The sequence below is a fragment of the Ranitomeya imitator genome, chromosome 3 (assembly GCF_032444005.1).
Source record: "Ranitomeya imitator isolate aRanImi1 chromosome 3, aRanImi1.pri, whole genome shotgun sequence".
Classification (NCBI taxonomy): domain Eukaryota; kingdom Metazoa; phylum Chordata; class Amphibia; order Anura; family Dendrobatidae; genus Ranitomeya; species Ranitomeya imitator.
The window spans coordinates 418,226,129-418,249,475 of record NC_091284.1 but is presented as its reverse complement, the minus strand read 5'-3'; the positions used below and the strand labels follow the sequence as shown (position 1 = coordinate 418,249,475).

General features: G+C 45.0%; 1 protein-coding gene across 1 annotated transcript in view; it reads right to left on the bottom strand.

Annotated features, from left to right (window-relative positions):
- Positions 1 to 23,347, bottom strand: part of VMP1 (vacuole membrane protein 1) — a 247,704-nt gene that overhangs the window by 18,929 nt on the left and 205,428 nt on the right. Inside the window, exon 11 of the mRNA XM_069757189.1 lies at positions 16,850 to 16,911. Coding sequence (XP_069613290.1) covers positions 16,850 to 16,911 — 62 coding nt within the window. The remainder of the gene's footprint in view (positions 1 to 16,849; positions 16,912 to 23,347) is intronic.

Below are 23,347 nucleotides of genomic sequence, written 5' to 3'. Positions count from 1 at the left end.
TCTGATTCATTTGCAGACTGAGATTGTTAAGTAACCGTGAAGATGTAGGGGTCGCAGCTGCTTCCACCGTTCCACAGGAACATGCTTAGGTCGTGTTCACACATTAAAGCTGTGCTGTAGCAGCACTGCATTTTCCTGACAGAATTCCCTACATTTTTGCAGACAAAGCAATGTTTTTGCTGCTACTTCAGAAAATTGTGGCAAAAATGCAGTCCATAGTTTTCATAACAAGCAATAAAAACATAGGACCTGATTCATCAAGGTGTTGATAAGGGGACGGGGTGGAGTACAATGTTTCCCAATGCATTAAGAGACGCATGCCTTTTAATGAATGGTGTTCGACAAGTGGTGTGCACCTCGCCATAAATCTTATTCCAGACCTGCTGTGGCTTAGCAAGTGCCACCGCACGCCCCCCCCATGAAAATGACATGCAGTAGTTACCACGCTGCCCATGAAAATCACAAGCGGTGGTTACCACGCCCCCCCATCAAAATGACAAGCAGAGGTTACCACACCCACCATGAAAATGATGAGCGGTGGTTACCTCACCCCCCATCCCATGAAAATGATGAGCGGTGGTTACCACAGCCCCATGAAAATGACGAGCGGTGGTTACCACACCCCCTATGAAAATTATTAGTGGTGGTTACCACACCCCCCATGAAAATGAGGAGCAGTGGTTACCACACCCCCCATGAAAATTATTAGTGGTGGTTACCACGCCCTCATGAAAATGATGAGGGTTGGTTACCTCGCCTCTCATGAAAATGATTAGTGGTGGTTACCACACCCCCCATGAAAATGACGAGCGATGGTTACCACGCCTCCCATGAAAATTGATTAGTGATGGTTACCACACCCCCATGAAAATGATGAGCAGTGGTTGCCATGCCTCTCATGAAAATGATTAGTGGTGGTTACCACACCCCCATGAAAATGACGAGCGGTGGTTACCACGCCTCTCATGAAAATGATTAGTGGTGGTTACCACACCCCCATGAAAATGATGAGCGGTAGTTACCACGCCTCTCATGAAAATGACGAGCGGTGGTTACCACACCCCCATAAAAATGACGAGCGGTGGTTACCTCGCCCCCATGAAAATGACGAGCGGTGGTTACCGCACCCCAACACACCTGCTTTGTTATGAGAACACCAAAAGTCACAAAATTTTAACGGAGCCTTGAGTTTTCAAAGCTTTTTACGCCAAAATTCTGGTATAAAAGCATAGATAAATCTGGTCCATAAGTGTTACAATACGACTTCTCATCTTCCTTTTTTTTTCCTTTTCACAGGTTTTATAGTGCCACAATAGAACACAGAGCAATACATGGATTCACACCAGCTCTCACTATCTTGGATACCTTCCTTTGCACCAATTTTGGCCATGAGCACCGGAAAGAAGTCCATGCAGTTTCGGAGAGAACATATAAATTCAATGCAGATGCTGTCCCTAAATAGATGTGAGCATGATGCCTGTCTTGCAAGGCACTGGTACAAACCAGTGAGCAATATGATAGCATATAGAGTATATATCTATTTGTACATTTTTTTTTGTGAACTCAATAAATTCAATAAAATACTGTGCATTGAACCCCACGCATTCAAGAACTGAATTCTTTGTTCCTTTTATGCTGTTATGTATCTCTTATTTCGTACAGTTCATTATTCTAGCCTTATAGCCAACAGTGTACAATGTTTTTACACATCAGGCAGAATTCACTGACAATATTGCTTTATTCCAGTGTGAAATATTGGGGTATTATAGGATAAAAAAAATACCCTGGTGACTAGACGCTTGATATTTTAGGCCAATGCTAGAATAAAGTGAAGCAAAATAGTAATGACTTCTGGAAGGATTCCAAGTTTGCAGGGAGTGAATTGCATTTCTCCAAAGCAGAGCGGCTGACACTAGCGTCACTCAATACCATGCCCAATGAATAGAGCATATCTTACAGAGCAAAGATCAACGCTGTGTGGGTGGAAAACTATCTCATTCATGCAATTGTGCAACACAGTGACTGTGCGTGAGTGTCACCCTGTACAGCAATGTGATAAAAAGGAGTGGCAAGGAAATATACTGGATTAGAAATACATTCTTGGCATGTACTGTGAAAGGGTTTGATAATTGAAAAGGGTGAGCCTGCCCAGGATTTAAAGGGGACCTGCTCAATAAAAACATATCCCTTCAATTAAAATATTCTTCCTAAAGTAGCAATAAAAAAAACTCTTTAGGGAGTATAGAGATCAAATCATTTTTAAGAAAATGAGGAAAAAATTGCCAAAAAATAAAATAGTAGTTTATATCCAGCCCTTTAATCTCCCACCGTTCTGGTGGTCCGGGCAGTCTCTTTATACTTCCTGCAGCGATGACGTGCTGACCAGATGCACGTGACCACTGCATGGCTGCAAAGGCCGCATGTGATTGCCGAGACCACTCATTGGCAGACAAGTACGTGTGACAGGCATTTTATTTCTGAAAGTAGTAAGCGGAGACTGGTAGGGACCACCTGTTATGATCCGGTGACCTTGGAGCAGCATGAAAACTTTCACTGGAGTAGGTGGTAACTATACTGACCGCAAATTCTGATCTTAACACCGCCACTAGAAGTAGCCGTGGGGTGTACCTAACAAACCCTAGACACCTCGTTACAGCCGGAGGACTAGATACCCCTATAGATGGAAATAGGAATACTATCTTGCCTCAGAGCAGAACCCCAAAGGATAGGCAGCCCACCACAAATATTGGCTGTGAGTAGGAGAGGAAAGACAAACACAGGCAGAAAACAGGATTTAGCACAAGAGGCCACTCTAGCTAAAATAGGAAAGGATAGAACAGAGTCCTGTGCGGTCAGTATTAAAACCCTTCCAAAAATATCCACAGCAGATTATACAAAAAATTCCTCCATCTAACTAAAGACGTGGAACGTATATCTGCAACTCCAGAGACTACTACACTCAGAGCAAGAATACAATCAAAAAACAAGCGCACAGCTTGTGTGCCATAGAAAAAGAAACAGACACTTATCTTTGCTGAATTGGCAGCTAAGCAGGAGAAGCCAGACAGAGATCCAACACTTCCCAAGAAACATTGACAACTGGAAAGGACTAATGAGTCCTGCAAACCTAAATACCCCAGTCAGAATTGCAATCAGCAGATACACCTGTCCAGGACTGCAGGCCAGGGACAACTGCATTACCACCTACAACCACCGGAGGGAGCCCAAAAGCAGAATTCACAACACCACCAGAGTGAAAGTAGATTCATTGGTGGGTATAAGTTTCTTCTTTATTTTATACCAATTCTTTTTTGCAAATTTTCTGAGGATACTGGAAATCCCTCAATAGGATCTGACTAGAATCTTTAAAGGGAACCTGTCACCAGAAAAACGCAAATAACCTACAACTATGGGGTTAATATGCAGTTTAACAGTGTTACTTACCTGCCTGGCACCAGAACTTAGCTGAAAGAAAATCAATTTTATCCCCATCGGCAGCATTATGGTTTCAGTCCTGGGGGTGGTGCTGGTGCGGGTTCAGTCAAGGCTCTGTAGCGGTGGCTCTGGCCATGTCCCCGACCCTGACTGGCGGCTGGTCCCAATGCAGTCAGCCAAACCTGCACCGCCCCCATCACTGAAACCAGGGGGAAATAAAGTTAATTTTCTTCCCATAGCATTCAGCTAAGTGTGGGCGCCGGGTAGCATAATAATGCTACCAGTCTGCGGAGGAACCCCATATCTGCAGGTTAATAGCGTTTCCAATGACTGGCTCCCTTTAAGATACGTAAAGCACATAACACACAAAGTGCTGTATTTGTCCGTACATTGAACACATTTTCTGGCTATGTGAAAAAGCTCAGACTGTTCCATCTAAATGACCATATAAATGAACAATACTGAAATCTGAGAGTCCTCAGCTATTGATGTATATAATGGCTAACTCAAAAGATGGTAAGAAATAGCAGCTTCACGTCACTTGTCTTATTTCCGGCACTATTCTATGTCCTGCTGTGTATAAATATGTGATTCTTCACATTTTGTGTTACTCTATGCCTGATGAAGACACCTGAGTATTATGAACACTGCTATTTGTTACCATCTTTTCAGTCAGCCATTAAAAGGTATCAACTAGTGATGAGCGAGTATACTCGTTGCTTGGGTGGTCTCCGAGTATTTGTTAGTGTTCTACTAACTAGCCAGGCTGAGTACATGTGGGGGTTGCCTGGTTGCTAGGGAGTCCACACATGTAATCAAGCAGGCTAGTAGCTGTAAATCATTCAGCTGCGGCAACGGGAAATCTCGAGTAACGAGTACACTCGCTCATCACATCTAAATATTTCTCTATCTACTGCTAACACGGAACAAAATATATATTGTCCCCATATAAACGACCAGTTTTATTTCATCACATAAAAAAGATTCACGTAGCTATCATTTCCATGTATTATTTTCAGTTCCTTCAGAAGTTACTACATCGGCACATGTGATTGCCCATGTGAAACTCAAGGCTGCACGGAAAAATGACCTTAACTTTATTGTGTGTATGTGATATTCACCCAGGGGCCAATTTATCAAGCATGTTTCACCAGAATTAAGGTGTAAAACAGCTCGAAGTGTCCCAATTTGGAACTTTTGCGGTTTTTGAACCAGTCGGCCAGCTCCACTTTGAAAAGTGAGTGTCCAATTAATAATAATTTACACCACAAAAGTGGAGTAAATTACGACAAATGGTTGTTCTACGTTTCCGAGGGTTGGCGCAATAGAATTCAAACATGGGCTAAATTCCTTAGAAGACACATGCCTCTTATTATATATGGAGCATCTTACGCCAGCGCTCCATTCATTAAGACTTGAGTATAAAATGTCAGTCTTCATTAATTGGGGCCATATTGTATCATACAAGTGAAAAGAGCAAGGGTGCGCATGTCTAGTCAGAAAGTGGCTGGGAGGATTCATACTCAATACTTGTGGTTACATAACCGCTCGGTCTTACCGCTGGCACCGGAGAATTCTCACAGCTAGCGCTGCAAGCGATGTGAGAATTCACAAGAGTACAGTCACAGAATCACTGCAGACTTTTGTGATAAACCAGGACAACTCTTTTAAAAGGGAATCTGTCAGCATGATTTACATGCGCATGTAGCTCTTTTAACCCCTTTACCCCCAAGGGTGGTTTGCACGTTAATGACTGGGCCAATTTTTACAATTCTGACCACTGTCCCTTTATGAGGTTATAACTCTGGAACTCTTCAATGGATCCCAGTGATTCTGACAATGTTTTCTCGTGACATATTGTACTTCATGATAGTGGTAAAATTTCTTTGATATTACCTGCATTTATTTGTGAAAAAACGGAAATTTGGTACAAATTTTGAAAATGTCGCAATTCCAACTTTGAATTTTTATGCAATTAAATCACAGAGATATGTCACACAAAATACTTAATAAGTAACATTTCCCACATGTCTACTTTACATCAGCACAATTTTGAAACCAACATTTTTTTTTGTTAGGGAGTTATAAGGGTTAAAAGTTGACCAGCAATTTATCATTTTTACAACACCATTTTTTTTTAGGGACCACATCTCATTTGAAGTCATTTTTAGGGGGCTATATGATAGAAAATAACCAAGTGTGACACCATTCTAAAAACTGCACCCCTCAAGGTGCTCAAAACCACATTCAAGAAGTTTATTAACCCTTCAGTTGTTTCACAGGAATTTTTGGAATGTTTAAATAAAAATGAACATTTAACTTTTTTCCACAAAAAATTTACTTCAGCTCCAATTTGTTTTATTTTACCAAGGGTAACAGGAGAAAATGGACCCAGAAGTTGTTGTACAATTTGTCCTGAGTACGCTGATACCCTATATGTGGGGGTAAACCACTGTTTGGGAGTAAGGGAGAGCTCGGAAGGGAAGGAGCAACGTTTGACTTTTCAATGCAAAATTGACAGGAATTAAGATGTGACGCCATGTTGCGTTTGGAGAGCCACTAATGAGCCTATACATTGAAACCCCCCACAAGTTACATCATTTTGGAAAGTAGACCCCCTAAGGAACTCATCTAGATGTGTTGTGAAAGCTTTGAACCCCCAAGTGTTTCACTACAGTTTATAACGCAGAGCCGTGAAAATATAAAAAAAAATTTTCCCACAAAAATTATTTTTTAGCCCCCAGTTTTGTATTTTCCCAAGGGTAACAGGAGAAATTGGACCCCAAAAGTTGTTGTCCAATTTGTCCAGAGTACGCCGATACCCAATATGTGGGGGGAATCGCCGTTTGGGCGCATGGGAGAGCTCGGAAGGGAAGGAGCGCCATTTGGAATGCAGACTTAGATGAAATGGTCTGCAGGCGTCACATTGCGTTTGCAGAGCCCCTAATGTACCTAAACAGTAGAAACCCCCCACAAGTGATCACATATTGGAAACTAGACCCTCCAAGGAACTTATCTAGATGTGTTGTGAGAACTTTGAACCCCTAAGTGTTTCACTACAGTTTATAACGCAGAGCCGTGAAAATAAAAAATCTTTTTTTTTCCACAAAAATTATTTTTTAGACCCCAGTTTTGTATTTTTCCAAGGGTAACAGTTGAAATTGAACCACAAGAGTTGTTGTCCAATTTGTCCTGAGTACGCTGATACCCCATATGTTGGGGTAAACCCCTTTTTGGGCGCATGGGAGAGCTCGGAAGGGAAGAAGTGCTATTTGGAATGCAGACTTAGATGGAATGGTCTGCAGGCGTCACATTGCGTTTGCAGAGCCCCTAACAGGGGCGGACTGGGCCGGGTGGCAGAGGGGCATTTGCCCCCTGGGCCAGTCTTCTAAGCAGCTGATTAAGGCCGCCAGGTGGCCGCCTTGTTTTTTCTGTGCAGGCGGCATCACAGTGGAGCAGACACAGACGCAGCCACAGTTCCCTGTGTGCGGCCGTCTGCTCTGCTGAAGTGGGGGAGCGCGGCTGTATCTTCATCCGGCCGGAGACAAGCTTGGGGGCGGCTCAGATGGGAGGCCTGACGGTAAGTGCTCTAGAGCTTCTGTATGGTGAGGAGGGGACGCTGATAAGTCCAGGGCCGCTCCTGTATGGAGTCAGCGGCTGCTCTGCTGATGATCACTGAGATTTATTGCTGGAGAGTGAACTTTCAGGGTCGCCCTGTCAGTGACAGGTTATCAGCTCCAGGGTCACCAGATCTGCAGGAAAGTTCAATCTCCTGCAATAAATCTCCATCCCTGTACCTCAGAGTGACCAGAGACACAATACTGAATCCTGTCCTGGACTGATCCAGCCTGAGCCTGGTACAAAGAATAATACAGAGATCAGAGGTTATACCTTGTACACACTATCTTAGATCTGTACATACATACAAAAATGCATATACTGTATAAGGCAAAGTTCACATTAGCGATTGAGTCTGCAGCGTGGTGCTGTGGACTTCTTTCCTTAAGCTCCACCTACTCTGCATGCAAGTGTGAACATAGCCTTACACTTTGTGTACAGACATGAGATGTCATGCGTAAGTGTGAACATGGCCTTATACTTTGCGTACAGACATCAGATGTCATGCGCAAGTGTGAACATGGCCTTATACTTTTTGTACAGACATGAGATGTCATGCGCAAGTGTGAACATGGCCTTATACTATGTGTACAGACATGAGACGTTATACAGTATACACACTGTCATGTATACGTATCTACACGCATACACATGTGTATACTGTATAACATCTGATGTTTGTATGACAGTGTTTCATATGCAAGTAACATATTATCCTGTATGTGTATGGGTATGTTTCCACGTGGCATAATACATCAGGATTTGCTGCGGATTGGACACTGTGTATATCTGCAGCGTCCAGATATTGCAGCATAGTGGAGGAGATTTTATGAAATTCCATCTCCACTATGCGTGCAGGGACGCATCTGGCGGCCCTGCATTTACACACATGCGGCGCGTCTTTCTAGACCGCAGCATGTCTATTTATCTTGCGGAGACGCTCCGTCTCCGCAAGATAAATAACCCACTCTATGTACAGGATGCAGTGATTCCGCATGCACATGTGCTCAATGAACACAGGTGGAATCACCACGCGTACAAAGTGGGGCAGGACTTTGGGCAGAGCGGGGTGTCCGCTGAGTCCAAAGCGCTACGTTTCCTGACCATGGAAATATACCCTTATACTATGTGTACAGACATCAGATGTTATATAGTAGATAATATTGTATGTGATGGTCAAATACCTGATGTCTGTACTCGTAGTATAATATACAGTATACCAGTCATAAACTATCCTGTATATGACATCTGATGTTTGTAGATATGTCTACAAATATCACCCACCAGTCACATATCCTGTATACTGTATGTAATATACTACGTGCACAGATATCTGATGGTATATACTGGATATGTGACTGGTGTAATATCTGATGTCTGTAGTCATTGTGTAATATACACCACTCACATAGTATCCTGTATACATAGTGGGTACAGAAAGTATTCAGACCCCTTTAAATTTTTCACTTTTTGTTTTATTGCAGCAATTTGGTAAATTCAAAAATCTTCATTTTTTTTCTCATTAATGTACACTCTGCACCCCATCTTGACTGAAAAAAACAGGAATGTAGAAATTTTTGCTAATTTAATAAAAAAGAAAAACTGAAATATCACATGGTCATAAGTATTCAGACCCTTTTCTCAGACACTCATCTTTAAGTCACGTGTTATCCATTTCTTTGTGATCCTCCATGAGATGGTTCTACTCCTTCATTGGAGTCCAGCTGTGTTTAATTAAACTGATAGGACTTGATTTGGAAAAGCACACACCTGTCTATATAAGACCTCACAGCTCACAGTGCATGTCAGACCAAATGAGAATCATGAGGTCAAAGGAACTGGCCAAGGAGCTCAGAGACAGTTGTGGCAAGGCACAGATCAGGACAAGGTTACAACAGAACTTCTGCAGTACTCAAGGTTCCTTATAGAACAGTCGCTTATAAATGGAAGAAGTTTGGGACCTCCGGAAGTCTTCCTAGACCCGGCCGTCCAGCCAAACTGAGCAATCATGGGAGAGGAGCCTTGGTGAGAGACGTAAATAAGAACCCCAAGATCACTGTGGCTGAGCTCCAGAGATGCAGTAGGGAGATGGGAGAAAGTTCCACAAAGTCAACTATCACTACAGCCCCCCATCAGACAGGCCTTTAAGGCAGAGTAGCCCGAGAGAAGTCTCTCCTCAGTGCAAGACATATGAAAGCCCCAATAGTTTGCTAAAAAACACATGAAGGACTCCCAGACTATGAGAAATAAGATTCTCTGGTCTGATGAGATGACGATAGACTTTTTTGGTGATAATTCTAAGCGGTATGTGTGGAGAAAACCAGGCACTGCTCATCACCTGCCCAATACAATCCCAACAGCGAAATATGATGGTGGCAGCATCATGCTATGGGTGTGTTTTCGGCTGCAGGGACAGGATGACTGGAAACATAAATGTGGCCAAGTGCAGAGATATCCTGGATGGGAACCTCTTCCAGAGTGCTCTGGACCTCAGACTTGGCCGAAAGTTCACCTTCCAACAAGACAATGACCCTAAGCACACAGCTAAAATAACGGAGTGGCTTCAGAACAACTCTGTGACCATTCTTGACTGGCCCAGCCAGAGCCCTGACCTAAACCCAATGAAGCATCTCTGGAGAGACATGAAGGTGGCTGTCACCAACGTTCACCATCCAACCTGACGGAACTGGAGAGGATCTGCAAGGAAGAATGGCCGAGGATCCCCAAATCCAGGGGTGAAAAACTTGTTGCATCATTCCCAAGAAGACTCGTGGCTGTACAACTCAATAGGTGCTTCTCCTCAATACTGAGCAAAGGGGCTGAATACTTATGACCATGTGATAATTCAGTTTTTCCTTTTTCATAAATTTGTAAAAATTTCTACATTTCTGTTTTTTTCAGTCAATATGGAGTGCAGAGTGTACATTAATGGAAAAAAATAAACTTTTTTTGAACTTACCAAATGGCTGTAATGAAACAAAGAGTGAAAAATTTAAAGGGGTCTGAATACTTTCCGTACCCGCTGTATACAGAGCTGGTTGGGAACTCAGAGGACATTATTTGTTATAAATAGGGAAATTAACAGTTTTCACAGGGGCACCTGAATCAGAAAAAAACGTCATCTGTAAGTTACTATATATGACTGTACTATAATCACATGTATGTGCAGGGCTGGGATCTACCAATATACGGTTACTATAAGGTGGTATTATTGCTCTTTAGTAGCATTTTTGTTTTCTTTTTTTATTTAGTAACAGTTTAATGTGATTCAGTCATTATGTAGTAGAAGGTGTATAGTGGTGTCATTGGTATTTGTATAAAGTGTTTTGTTATGTAGAGGTAATGGTAATATTATAATATTATGTATTCGCTGTGTAGTGGTTATGGTAGTCGTATTATTTGGCATTTTATAGCCGTAATTTTATGATATTGGTCATTGCATTGTGTGTTTTTGGTTAGCAACAGTATATACTGTAATAATACATGCATAGATGCTATTTTAAATAGCTATAGGGGGGTCGTATGGGGAGACATGCACTTTGGGGCTTGGGCCCCTGATCTTTTATGACCCTAGCAACACCCCTGCCATACTGTGTGTTTTACATGTCCGTGTTTCTGGAGATGTATGTATGTTTGTAAATCAGCTCAGTTATGGTACCATATGTAAGCAGTAAGCTTGGTTCTGGTACTGTATCAATGTAGTAATCTAGATTCTGGTACCATATGTATGCCGTAAGCTTGGTTCTGTTCCCATACCTACGTAGGAGTCTTGGTTTTATTGCTCTATCTATGTAGTAGACTTAGTAAGCGAAAGCTTGGCTCTGCTCCCTTATCTCTGTAGTAAGCTCCGTTCTTTTCCCATAGCTTTGTAGTAAGCTTGATTCTGCTCACATGTTTTTTGTAAGCTCATTTCAGTTCAGGTATGTATGTAGTAATCTTAGTTCCATTCTCGTGTCTATGCAGTCAGCTTGCTTCTGTTGCAGTATCTATGTAGGTAGTAAGCTTGCTTGTGTTCCCATATCTATTCAGCAAGCTCCGTTCTGTTCCCATATCTATATACCATCCGGTTTTTTAAAGCATGTTATTTCTGCTGCTTTAATGCAGGGACCAGAGATAAGTAGGGCAGGGGTGGTCCACCGCAACTGGTGAGCCACTGCCTTGTGATTGCCCCCCCAGGCTGAAAAGTGCCAGCCAGCTCCTGGCCCCTAATGTACCTAAACAGTAGAAACCCCCCACAAGTGACCCCATATTGGAAACTAGACCCCCCAAGGAACTTATCTAGATGTGTTGTGAGAACTTTGAACCCCCAAGTGTTTTATTGACAGATCGCTGATCTGCACTTTGCTGTGCACTGTGTCAGATCAGCGATCACACAGGCACAGCAGGCGCTGGTAAGCCACCTACCTGCAGGACCCGGATGCAGCCCCGTGGCGATTTTGGATCCGGGCCTGCAGGGAAGAGGAGGTAAGAGACCCTCGCAGCAACGCGATCACATCGCGTTGCTCCGACAGTCTCAGGGAATCTTCCCTATACCGCCGGAACACTGCGATCATGTTTGATCGCAGTGTGCCGTGGGTTGATGTGCCGGATATTAGCTGCGATAGTTAGCTGACACCCGGCCGCAATCCCCCCCGTGAGCGCGGCTGATCGCATATGACTTACTATCCCGTCGGTGGGAATACGGGCCCACCCCACCTCGATGGGATACTACGTCATATGTCAGAAAGGGTTTAAAGACAAGTCCAGCAACACCTTTACATGGCCAGTCCGTTCCTCCATGACTCAGAAATCAGTGCTTGAATTTATATGCAAAGGAGGCTGAACGTAGATCTGAAGCCTCTGTCACTCATTTTCTATTAGCTGCCCATTGCTGCCTCTTCCTGCTCAGTGGCATCAGTTAAGCAAGAGGTGATGTCGCTGGGTGGGGAATAGAGCTGGAGTGACAGATGCTTCAGATCTACCTTCAGGCCAGGCTCATTTGCATATAAATTCAAACACTGATTTCTCAGTAAGGGAGGAACAGACTGACCATGATAAGGTATCGCTGGACTTGTCTTTCAAAGAGCTACACTGGCATATGTACAGATGATATGTACAGAACCCAAAATGTATCTCTAAGGATTAATAGGCATGAATATGAAAAGTTTTTGCCAAAAAAGTGTTCTAGACCTTGATTCCACAGCACCAACTGTACAGATTGAACAATCTATCTAGACTATACATGGCCAAAGTGCGGCCCACATCCGGCCCACAACAGAGGCCATGGGCTGCACTATGCCCGCCCGCTTGCTGTCTCCATCTGCGCTGACTTCATTGGTGGAGGAGGGGCCTCCGGCCACTTCCTCCACCAATCAGCCTGTGAAACAGCTGACGGAGAGTCAGCGCACTGGAGGTGCATATGTGGTGGTTCTTTTTATGTGTATGGGATGTTTGGGTGGACATGGGGAGGCTATGGGGGTGTCATACTGAACACGGAAAGGCTATGGGGGTGTCATGCTGCACATGGGGAGGCTATACAGGCCTCATCCAGGACATGGGGAGGATACGGGGGCCTCATCCGGGACATGGGGAGGCTGTGAAGGCCTCATCCAGGATATGGGAAGGATATGGGGGACTCAACCAGGACATGGGGAGGCTATGGGTGCCTCAAAGTATAAATAGGGAGGCTGTGTGGGGCTCATGCTGTATATGGGGAGGCTGCGGGGAGCTCATGCTGTAAATGGAGAGGCTGTGTGGGGCTCATGCTGTATATAGGAAGGTTGTGTGGGGCTCATGCAGGATGTATAGAAAGGTTGTGTGGTACTCATGCAGGGTATAATGAGGCTGTGTGGGGCTCATCAAGAATATATATAGGGAGGATGTGTGGGACTCATGCAGTATACAGGGAGGCTGTGTGGGGTTCATGCTGTATATGGGGAGGCTGTGTGGGGCTCATGCTGTATGTTGGGCTCATGATGTATATGGGGAGGCTGTGTGGGGCTCATGCTGTATTTGGAGAGGCTGTATGGGGCTCATGCTGTATATGGGGAGGCTGTGTGGGGCTCATGCTGTATATGAGGAGGCTGTGTGGGGCTCATGCTGTATATGGGGAGGCTGTGTGGGGCTCTTGCTGAATATGGAGAGGCTGTGTGGGGCTCATGCTGTATGTGGGGCTCATGATGTATATGGGGAGGCTGTGTGGGGCTCATGCTGTATTTGGAGAGGCTGTGTGGGGCTCATGCTGTATATAGGGAGGCAGTGTGGGGCTCATGCTGTATATGGCGAGGCTGTGTGGGGCTCATGCTGTATATGGCGAGGCTGTGTGGGGCTCATGCTGTATATGGCGAGGCTTTGTGGAGCTCATGTTGTATAAGAGGAGGCTGTGTGGGCTCATGTTGTATAAGAGGAGGCTGTGTGGGGCTCATGCTGTATATGGGGAGGCTGTGTGGGGCTCATGCTGTATATGGGGAGGCTGTGTGGGGCTCATGCTGTATATGGGGAGGCTGTGTGGGGCTCATGCTGTATATGGGGAGGCTGTGTGGAGCTCATGTTGTATAAGAGGAGGCTGTGTGGGCTCATGTTGTATAAGAAAAGGCTGTGTGGGGCTCATGCTGTATATGGGGCTCATGCTGTATATGGGGAGGCTGTATATGGGGCTCATGCTGTATATGGGGAGGCTGTGTGGGGCTCATGTTGTATAAGAGGAGGCTGTGTGGGGCTCATGCTGTATATGGCGAGGCTGTGTGGGGCTCATGATGTATATGGGGAGGCTGTGTGGGGCTCATGCTGTATATGGTGAGGCTTTGTGGAGCTCATTTTGTATAAGAGGAGGCTGTGTGGGGCTCATGTTGTATATGGGGAGGCTGTGTGGGGCTCATGCTGTATATGGGGAGGCTGTGTGCGGCTCATGCTGTATATGGGGAGGCTGTGTGGGGCTCATGCTGTATATGGGGAGGCTGTGTGGAGCTCATGTTGTATAAGAGGAGGCTGTATATGGGCCTCATGCTGTATATGGGGCTCATGCTGTATATGGGGCTCATGCTGTATATGGGGAGGCTGTGTGGGGCTCATGTTGTATAAGAGGAGGCTGTGCGGGGCTCATGCTGTATTTGGAGAGGCTGTGTGGGGCTCATGCTGTATATGGGGAGGCTGTGTGGGGCTTATGCTGTATATGGGGAGGCTGTGTGAGGCTCATTCTGTATATGGGGAGGCTGTGTGGGGCTCATGCTGTATATGGGGAGGCAGTGTGGGGCTCATGCTGTATATGGGGAGGCTGTGTGGGGCTCATGCTGTATATGGGGAGGCTGTGTGGGGCTCATACTATATATAGAGAGGCTGTGTGGGGCTCATGCTGTATATGGGGAGGCTGTGTGGGGCTCATGATGGATATGGGGAGGCTGTGTGGGGCTCATACTATATATAGAGAGGCTGTGTGGGGCTCATGCTGTATATGGGGAAGCTCTGGGGCTCATGATGGATATGGGGAGGCTGTGTGGGGCTAATTCTGTATATGGTGAGGCTGTGTGGCTCATTCTGTATAAGAGGAGGCTGTGCAGGGCTCATGCTGTAAATTGGAAGGCTGTGTGGGGCTCATGTTGTATAAGAGGTGGCTGTGTGGGGCTCATGCTATAAATTGGGAGGCTGTGTGGGGCTCATGTTGTATAAGAGGAGGTTGTGTGGGGCTCATGCTGTATATGGGGATGCTGTGTGGGGCTTATGCTGTATTTGGAGAGGATGTGTGGGGCTCATGCTGTATATGGGGAGGATGTGTGGGGCTCATGCTGTATATGGGGAGGCTGTGTACGGTTCATGCTGTATATGGGGAGGCTGTGTACGGTTCATGCTGTATATGGGGAGGCTGTGTGGGGTTCATGCTGTTTATGGGGATGCTGTGTGGGGCTCATGCTGTATATGGGGAGGCTGTGTAGGGCTCATGCTGTATATGGGGAGGCGGTGTGGGGTTAATGCTGTATATGAGGAGGCTGTGTGGGGTTTATGCTGTATATGGGGAGGCTGTGTAGGGCTTATGCTGTATATGGGGAGGCTGTGTGCGGCTCATGCTGTATATGGGGAGGCTGTGTGCGGCTCATGCTGTATATGGGGAGGCTGTGTGCGGCTCATGCTGTATATGGGGAGGCTGTGTGCGGCTCATGCTGTATATGGGGAGGCTGTATGGGGCTCATGCTGTATATGGCGAGGCTGTGTAGGGCTCATGCTGTATATGGGGAGGCTGTGTGGGGCTCATGCTGTATAAGGGGAGGCTGTGTGCGGCTCATGCTGTATATGGGGAGGCTGTGTGGGGCTCATGCTGTATATGGGGAGGCTGTGTGGGGCTCATGCTGTATATGGGGAGGCTGTGTAGGGCTCATGCTGTATATGGGGAGGCTGTGTGCGGCTCATGCTGTATATGGGGAGGCTGTGTGGGGATCATGCTGTATATGGGGAAGCTCTGGGGCTCATGCTGTATATGGGGAGGCTGTGTGGGGCTCATGCTGTATATGGGGAGGCTGTGTAGGGCTCATGCTGTATATGGGGAGGCTGTGTGCGGCTCATGCTGTATATGGGGAGGCTGTGTAGGGCTCATGCTGTATATGGGGAGGCTGTGTGCGGCTCATGCTGTATATGGGGAGGCTGTGTGGGGCTCATGCTGTATATGGGGAAGCTCTGGGGCTCATGCTGTATATGGGGAGGCTGTTTAGGGCTCATGCTGTATATGGGGAGGCTGTGTAGGGCTCATGCTGTATATGGGGAGGCTGTGTGCGGCTCATGCTGTATATGGGGAGGCTGTGTGGGGCTCATGCTGTATATGGGGAAGCTCTGGGGCTCATGCTGTATATGGGGAGGCTGTGTAGGGCTCATGCTGTATATAGTGAGGCTGTGTGGGGCTCATGCTGTATATGGGGAGGCTGTGTGGGGCTCATGCTGTATATGGGAGACAGTGTAGGGCTCATGCTGTATATAGGGAGGCTGTATACGGCTCATGCTATATACAGGGAGGATGTGGGGCTCATGACATATGGGGGAGGCTGTGTGGGGCTCATGACATATGGGGGAGGCTGTGTGGGGCTCATCCTGCATGTAAGGGGCTGTTGGGGGGCTCATACGATATACAGAAGGGGCTGTACTCTGCTTCAAACGATATATAGGGGGATGTCAGCATACTTAATTTTGCTCAATATTAAGTGATACAATTATTATTAATATAATTATCAATAATATAATAATTATAATATATTGATATTAATATTGAGTAGAATTCACTTCAGCCCGCCACAACAGTCACTGTCTCTCATGTGGCTCCTCGGGAAAATTAATTGCCCACCCCTGATCTAGACTATCAATAGATAGTTCTAGAACACTTATTTCACTTGGATAGCACAGAAATGTAACCAACTGCAATAATGTGAGTGTCATAACATGAATATATATTTTGTTGTTGTGAACCTAGTGCTGGTCAAGCAATGGCCAGTAACTGATGTCTGAATTGCAGAGTGCATCTAAAACCCTTTCTAAACAATTTCCAACTTTTAGCTAACGCACCAATATGGTTCATTTAAGTAAAGGAAGATTTAGGAAATGAATCATGAAACGTAATATCTCATGACAAGCTTACAACTATATTACACTATGGTTGATGAGCACACTATGTGCAATAATTGATTTTACATCTTTGGAAGGTTTTGGAGAGGAAATGATAGCAGTTCTTATGAATAATTCTAATCCCATAAACAGGAAAATGATAACGTCTTCACGAGAAGGCTGCTAACCTTCTTTCCTCTTTTCCCATGTAAGGGTTAATTAATACTCAATTACTCACCCGATTAAAGACACGATCTGCTCCACAATGTGCTTACTGAAAGTGATGATGACAAAGAGCTTCTGCAAAGGGAGGAAAGAACTCAGTCAATTCAGGGAAACAATGGAAGAACTGGGAAAACAGAATGCATTCAGATGAAGCCAAATATTCCATCTCTATTAGAGAATGTAAGGCACAATATACACGATACATTGATTACAATACCCTTGTAAAATAGAGGACAAACGGTATTTGTAGTAGTCACCAGAGCCACAAATCACAAGATGTGCCTGACTAAAAAAGGTGAATCCGGTACAAGTGTTTGAGAAACGGTTTTTACTTTTAAGAAAAATATTTATTAACAATGGAGGCAAAGTGATGTTGGTGAACATTTAAGTGTGTAATGATGCACTGACCATTTCTTCGTAATACAAATAAACGCAATGTGCCAACCAGAAGAAGCGCATCATGACTTTATTGGGTGAAGAGGTCCATAAATGTTCCTGTTTGGGGACAGAAACTCCGCAGTCCAGCCCAATGCACCATAAGCACCTAAAATATCATTCTGGGGCCATAATACTATGCTTCGGGAGGAGGCCACTCTGCGACCACCATACTTTCTGCTAAGGCAGAAGGGTGCCTAACAAAGGTCTAGTATGTAAGCCAATAAAGCCATTGACATTGCATCACTGACAGCCATGATGCCAAGTTTAATTAGATTAACAAAAATACACGCTGCTTGTTTAGGTACATATAATCTGATATACAAGATTTGCTGTCTTTTTTTGGGTGGTTTGGGTGAAAAATTACATCAATCCCACTATTGCCTAGATTTGTATTTATTACCGTAAATGTTTTTACAGCGCTCATGGTGTAGCATTAATGACATAACTGCATTCTACAGGTCATGGCTACTTCAGCCGAATTAAAGTTATATGTTTGTGGTCTTCCTTGGCACCATTTCGTAGTAGATATAAGACTTTTTGATCACTCTTAATTCTGTTTTTGGGGGTAGATTCTTTATATGGTTGAGAGGGTCTACTGTGAGAACTGAAATGCAGTTGGTGTTGGTTAAGAAAGCATCCTTACTTTTTCATTACTCTTTATTATTTTGCATTGTGCTGCCTCCTTTTTTGTACTTTACTTCAATCAGAAACTTTGCTAGTTCCCTTGGGGGAGACTTGCACCCATTTAACAGTGCCTGAATATAATAATAATAAAAAAAAAAAAAAAAAAAAAAAATTATATATATATACAGTGGGGCAAAAAAGTATTTAGTCAGTCAGCAATAGTGCAAGTTCCACCACTTAAAAAGATGAGAGGCGTCTGTAATTTACATCATAGGTAGACCTCAACTATGGAAGACAAACTGAGAAAAAAAAATCCAGAAAATCACATTGTCTGTTTTTTTATCATTTTATTTGCATATTATGGTGGAAAATAAGTATTTGGTCAGAAACAAACAATCAAGATTTCTGGCTCTCACAGACCTGTAACTTCTTCTTTAAGAGTCTCCTCTTTCCTCCACTCATTACCTGTAGTAATGGCACCTGTTTAAACTTGTTATCAGTATAAAAAGACACCTGTGCACACCCTCAAACAGTCTGACTCCAAACTCCACTATGGTGAAGACCAAAGAGCTGTCAAAGGACACCAGAAACAAAATTCTAGCCCTGCACCAGGCTGGGAAGACTGAATCTGCAATAGCCAACCAGCTTGGAGTGAAGAAATCAACAGTGGGAGCAATAATTAGAAAATGGAAGACATACAAGACCACTGATAATCTCCCTCGATCTGGGGCTCCACGCAAAATCCCACCCCGTGGGGTCAGAATGATCACAAGAACGGTGAGCAAAAATCCCAGAACCACGCGGGGGGACCTAGTGAATGAACTGCAGAGAGCTGGGACCAATGTAACAAGGCCTACCATAAGTAACACACTACGCCACCATGGACTCAGATCCTGCAGTGCCAGACGTGTCCCACTGCTTAAGCCAGTACATGTCCGGGCCGGTCTGAAGTTTGCTAGAGAGCATTTGGATGATCCAGAGGAGTTTTGGGAGAATGTCCTATGGTCTGATGAAACCAAACTGGAACTGTTTGGTAGAAACACAACTTGTCGTGTTTGGAGGAAAAGGAATACTGAGTTGCATCCATCAAACACCATACCTACTGTAAAGCATGGTGGTGGAAACATCATGCTTTGGGGTTGTTTCTCTGCAAAGGGGCCAGGACGACTGATCCGGGTACATGAAAGAATGAATGGGGCCATGTATCGTGAGATTTTGAGTGCAAACCTCCTTCCATCAGCAAGGGCATTGAAGATGAAACGTGGCTGGGTCTTTCAACATGACAATGATCCAAAGCACACCGCCAGGGCAACGAAGGAGTGGCTTCGTAAGAAGCATTTCAAGGTCCTGGAGTGGCCTAGCCAGTCTCCAGATCTCAACCCTATAGAAAACCTTTGGAGGGAGTTGAAAGTCCGTGTTGCCAAGCGAAAAGCCAAAAACATCACTGCTCTAGAGGAGATCTGCATGGAGGAATGGGCCAACATACCAACAACAGTGTGTGGCAACCTTGTGAAGACATTCCAGAAAACGTTTGACCTCTGTCATTGCCAACAAAGGATATATTACAAAGTATTGAGATGAAATTTTGTTTCTGACCAAATACTTATTTTCCACCATAATATGCAAATAAAATGATAAAAAAACAGACAATGTGATTTTCTGGATTTTTTTTCTCAGTTTGTCTCCCATAGTTGAGGTCTACCTATGATGTAAATTACAGACGCCTCTCATCTTTTTAAGTGGTGGAACTTGCACTATTGCTGACTGACTAAATACTTTTTTGCCCCACTGTATATATACCGTATTTTTCGCTTTGTAAGACGCTCCGGATTATAAGACGCACCCCAAATTTTGAGGAGAAAAATAGGAAAAAACTATTTTTTAATAAATTGGTGGGGCGTCTTATAATCCATGCGTCTTATTACTTACCAGGGGTTGTGGTTGTGGTGGATCAGGGTCCCAGGCTCGTTGCCGGAGGCAGGAGTGGAGCATTGCTGCAGGCTGGGATGAGGGGGTCTGCAGGGGGCTCCTGTGCTGCAGGGGGGCTCCTGTGCTGCAGCCTGGGATGAGGGGTCTGCAGGGGGCTCCTTTGCTGCAGGCTGGGATGAGGGGTCTGCAGGGGGCTCCTGTGCTGTAGGGCTGTCTCCGGTGCTGCGGGGGGCTCTGGTGACATTTTGTGAAAGACCAGAGCCCCCCGGCAGTTCTTCCATGCGTTCCAGTATGACTAATTCCGGGAAAATGGCCGCCGGAATCTCGAGAGATGAGATCTCAGCGCTGAAATCTCATCTCCCGAGATTCCGGCGGCCATTTTCCCGGAGTCAGTCATACTGGAACTAACTCCGGGAAAATGGCCGCCGGAATCTCGAGAGATGAGATCTCAGCGCTGAAATCTCATCTCCCGAGATTCCGGCGGCCATTTTCCCGGAATTAGTCATACTGGAACGCATGGAAGAACTGCCGGGGGGCTCTGGTCTTTCACAAAATGTCGCCAGAGCCCCCCGCAGCACCGGAGCCTTCAGCATCACCCGGGGCAGCAGCGGACAACCCCGGCAGTGGCGGCGGACGACAGCGGCGGCAGGCGGTAGCGGACACCCCCTCCTCCCAGCCTGTAATGGTAAGCGGTATATCCGCTTTGTTAGACGCACCCACATTTCCCCCCCAAATTTGGGGGAAATAAAGTGCGTCTTACAAAGCGGAAAATACGGTATATATATATATATATATATATATATATATATATATATATATACACAGTGGGGCAAAAAAGTATTTAGTCAGTCAGCAATAGTGCAAGTTCCACCACTTAAAAAGATGAGAAGCGTCTGTAATTTAGATCATAGGTAGACCTCAACTATGGGAGACAAACTGAGAAAAAAAAATCCAGAAAATCACATTGTCTGTTTTTTTAACATTTTATTTGCATATTATGGTGGAAAATAAGTATTTGGTCAGAAACAAAATTTCATCTCAATACTTTGTAATATATCCTTTGTTGGCAATGACAGAGGTCAAACGTTTTCTGTAAGTCTTCACAAGGTTGCCACACACTGTTGTTGGTATGTTGGCCCATTCCTCCATGCAGATCTCCTCTAGAGCAGTGATGTTTTTGGCTTTTCGCTTGGCAACACGGACTTTCAACTCCCTCCAAAGGTTTTCTATAGGGTTGAGATCTGGAGACTGGCTAGGCCACTCCAGGACCTTGAAATGCTTCTTACGAAGCCACTCCTTTGTTGCCCTGGCGGTGTGCTTTGGATCATTGTCATGTTGAAAGACCCAGCCACGTTTCATCTTCAATGCCCTTGCTGATGGAAGGAGGTTTGCACTCAAAATCTCACGATACATGGCCCCATTCATTCTTTCATGTACCGGAATCACTCGTCCTGGCCCCTTTGCAGAGAAACAGCCCCAAAGCATGATGTTTCCACCACCATGCTTTACAGTAGGTATGGTGTTTGATGGATGCAACTCAGTATTCTTTTTCCTCCAAACACGACAAGTTGTGTTTCTACCAAACAGTTCCAGTTTGGTTTCATCAGACCATAGGACATTCTCCCAAAACTCCTCTGGATCATCCAAATGCTCTCTAGCAAACTTCAGACGGGCCCGGACATGTACTGGCTTAAGCAGTGGGACACGTCTGGCACTGCAGGATCTGAGTCCATGGTGGCGTAGTGTGTTACTTATGGTAGGCCTTGTTACATTGGTCCCAGCTCTCTGCAGTTCATTCACTAGGTCCCCCCGCGTGGTTCTGGGATTTTTGCTCACCGTTCTTGTGATCATTCTGACCCCACGGGGTGGGATTTTGCATGGAGCCCCAGATCGAGGGAGATTATCAGTGGTCTTGTATGTCTTCCATTTTCTAATTATTGCTCCCACTGTTGATTTCTTCACTCCAAGCTGGTTGGCTATTGCAGATTCAGTCTTCCCAGCCTGGTGCAGGGCTACAATTTTGTTTCTGGTGTCTTTTGACAGCTCTTTGGTCTTCACCATAGTGGAGTTTGGAGTCAGACTGTTTGAGGGTGTGCACAGGTGTCTTTTTATACTGATAACAAGTTTAAACAGGTGCCATTACTACAGGTAATGAGTGGAGGAAAGAGGAGACTCTTAAAGAAGAAGTTACAGGTCTGTGAGAGCCAGAAATCTTGATTGTTTGTTTCTGACCAAATACTTATTTTCCACCATAATATGCAAATAAAATGATAAAAAAACAGACAATGTGATTTTCTGGATTTTTTTTTCTCAGTTTGTCTCCCATAGTTGAGGTCTACCTATGATGTAAATTACAGACGCCTCTCATCTTTTTAAGTGGTGGAACTTGCACTATTGCTGACTGACTAAATACTTTTTTGCCCCACTGTATATATATATATATATATATACACACACACACCGTATATGTGTGTGTATATTATATATAATATATATATACATATATCTATCTATCTATCTATATATATATGTATATATACTCCTCAAAAAAATAAGGGAACCCTTAAACAACAGAATATAACTCCAAGTAAATCAAACTTCTGTGAAATCAAACTGTCCACTTAGGAAGCAACACTGTTTGACAATCAATTTCACATGCTGTTGTGCAAATGGAATAGACAACAGATGGAAATTATTGCCAATTATCAAGACACACTCAATGAAAGGAGTGGTTCTGAAGGTGGGGACCACAGACCACATCTCAATACCAATGATTCCTGGCTGATGATTTGGTCACTTTTGAATGTTGGTTATGCTTTCATACTCGTGGTAGCATGAGACGGACTCTACAACCCACACAAGTGGCTTAGGTAGTGCAGCTCATCCAGGATGGCACATCAATGCAAGCTGTGGCAAGAAGGTTTGCTGTGTCTGTCAGCGTAGTGTCCAGAGGCTGGAGGCAGGAGACAGGCTAGTACACCAGGAGACGTGGAGGGGACCGAGGGGGGCAATAAACCAGCAGCAGGACTGCTTCCTCAGCCTTTGTGCAAGGAGGAACAGGAGGAGCACTGCCAGAGCCCTACAAAATGACCTCCAGCAGGCAACAAGTGTGCATGTGTCTGCACAAACGGTTAGAAACCGACTCCATGAGGATGGTCTGAGTGCCTGACGTCCACAGATGGGGGTTGTGCTCACAGCCCAACACCATGCAGGACTCTTGGCATTTGCCACAGAACACCAGGATTGGCAAATTCACAGATGAAAGCAGGTTTACACTGAGCACATGTGACAGACGTGACAGAGTCTGGAGACGCCGTGGAGAGCGATCTGCTGCCTGCAACATCTTTCAGCACGACCGGTTTGGCAGTGGGTCAGTAATGGTGTGGTGTGGTACTTCTTTGGAGGGCCGCACAGCCCTCCATGTGCTCGCCAGAAGTAGCCTGACTGCCATTAGGTACCGAGATAAGATCCTCAGACCCCTTGTGAGACCATATGCTGGTGCGTTTGGCCCTGGGTTCCT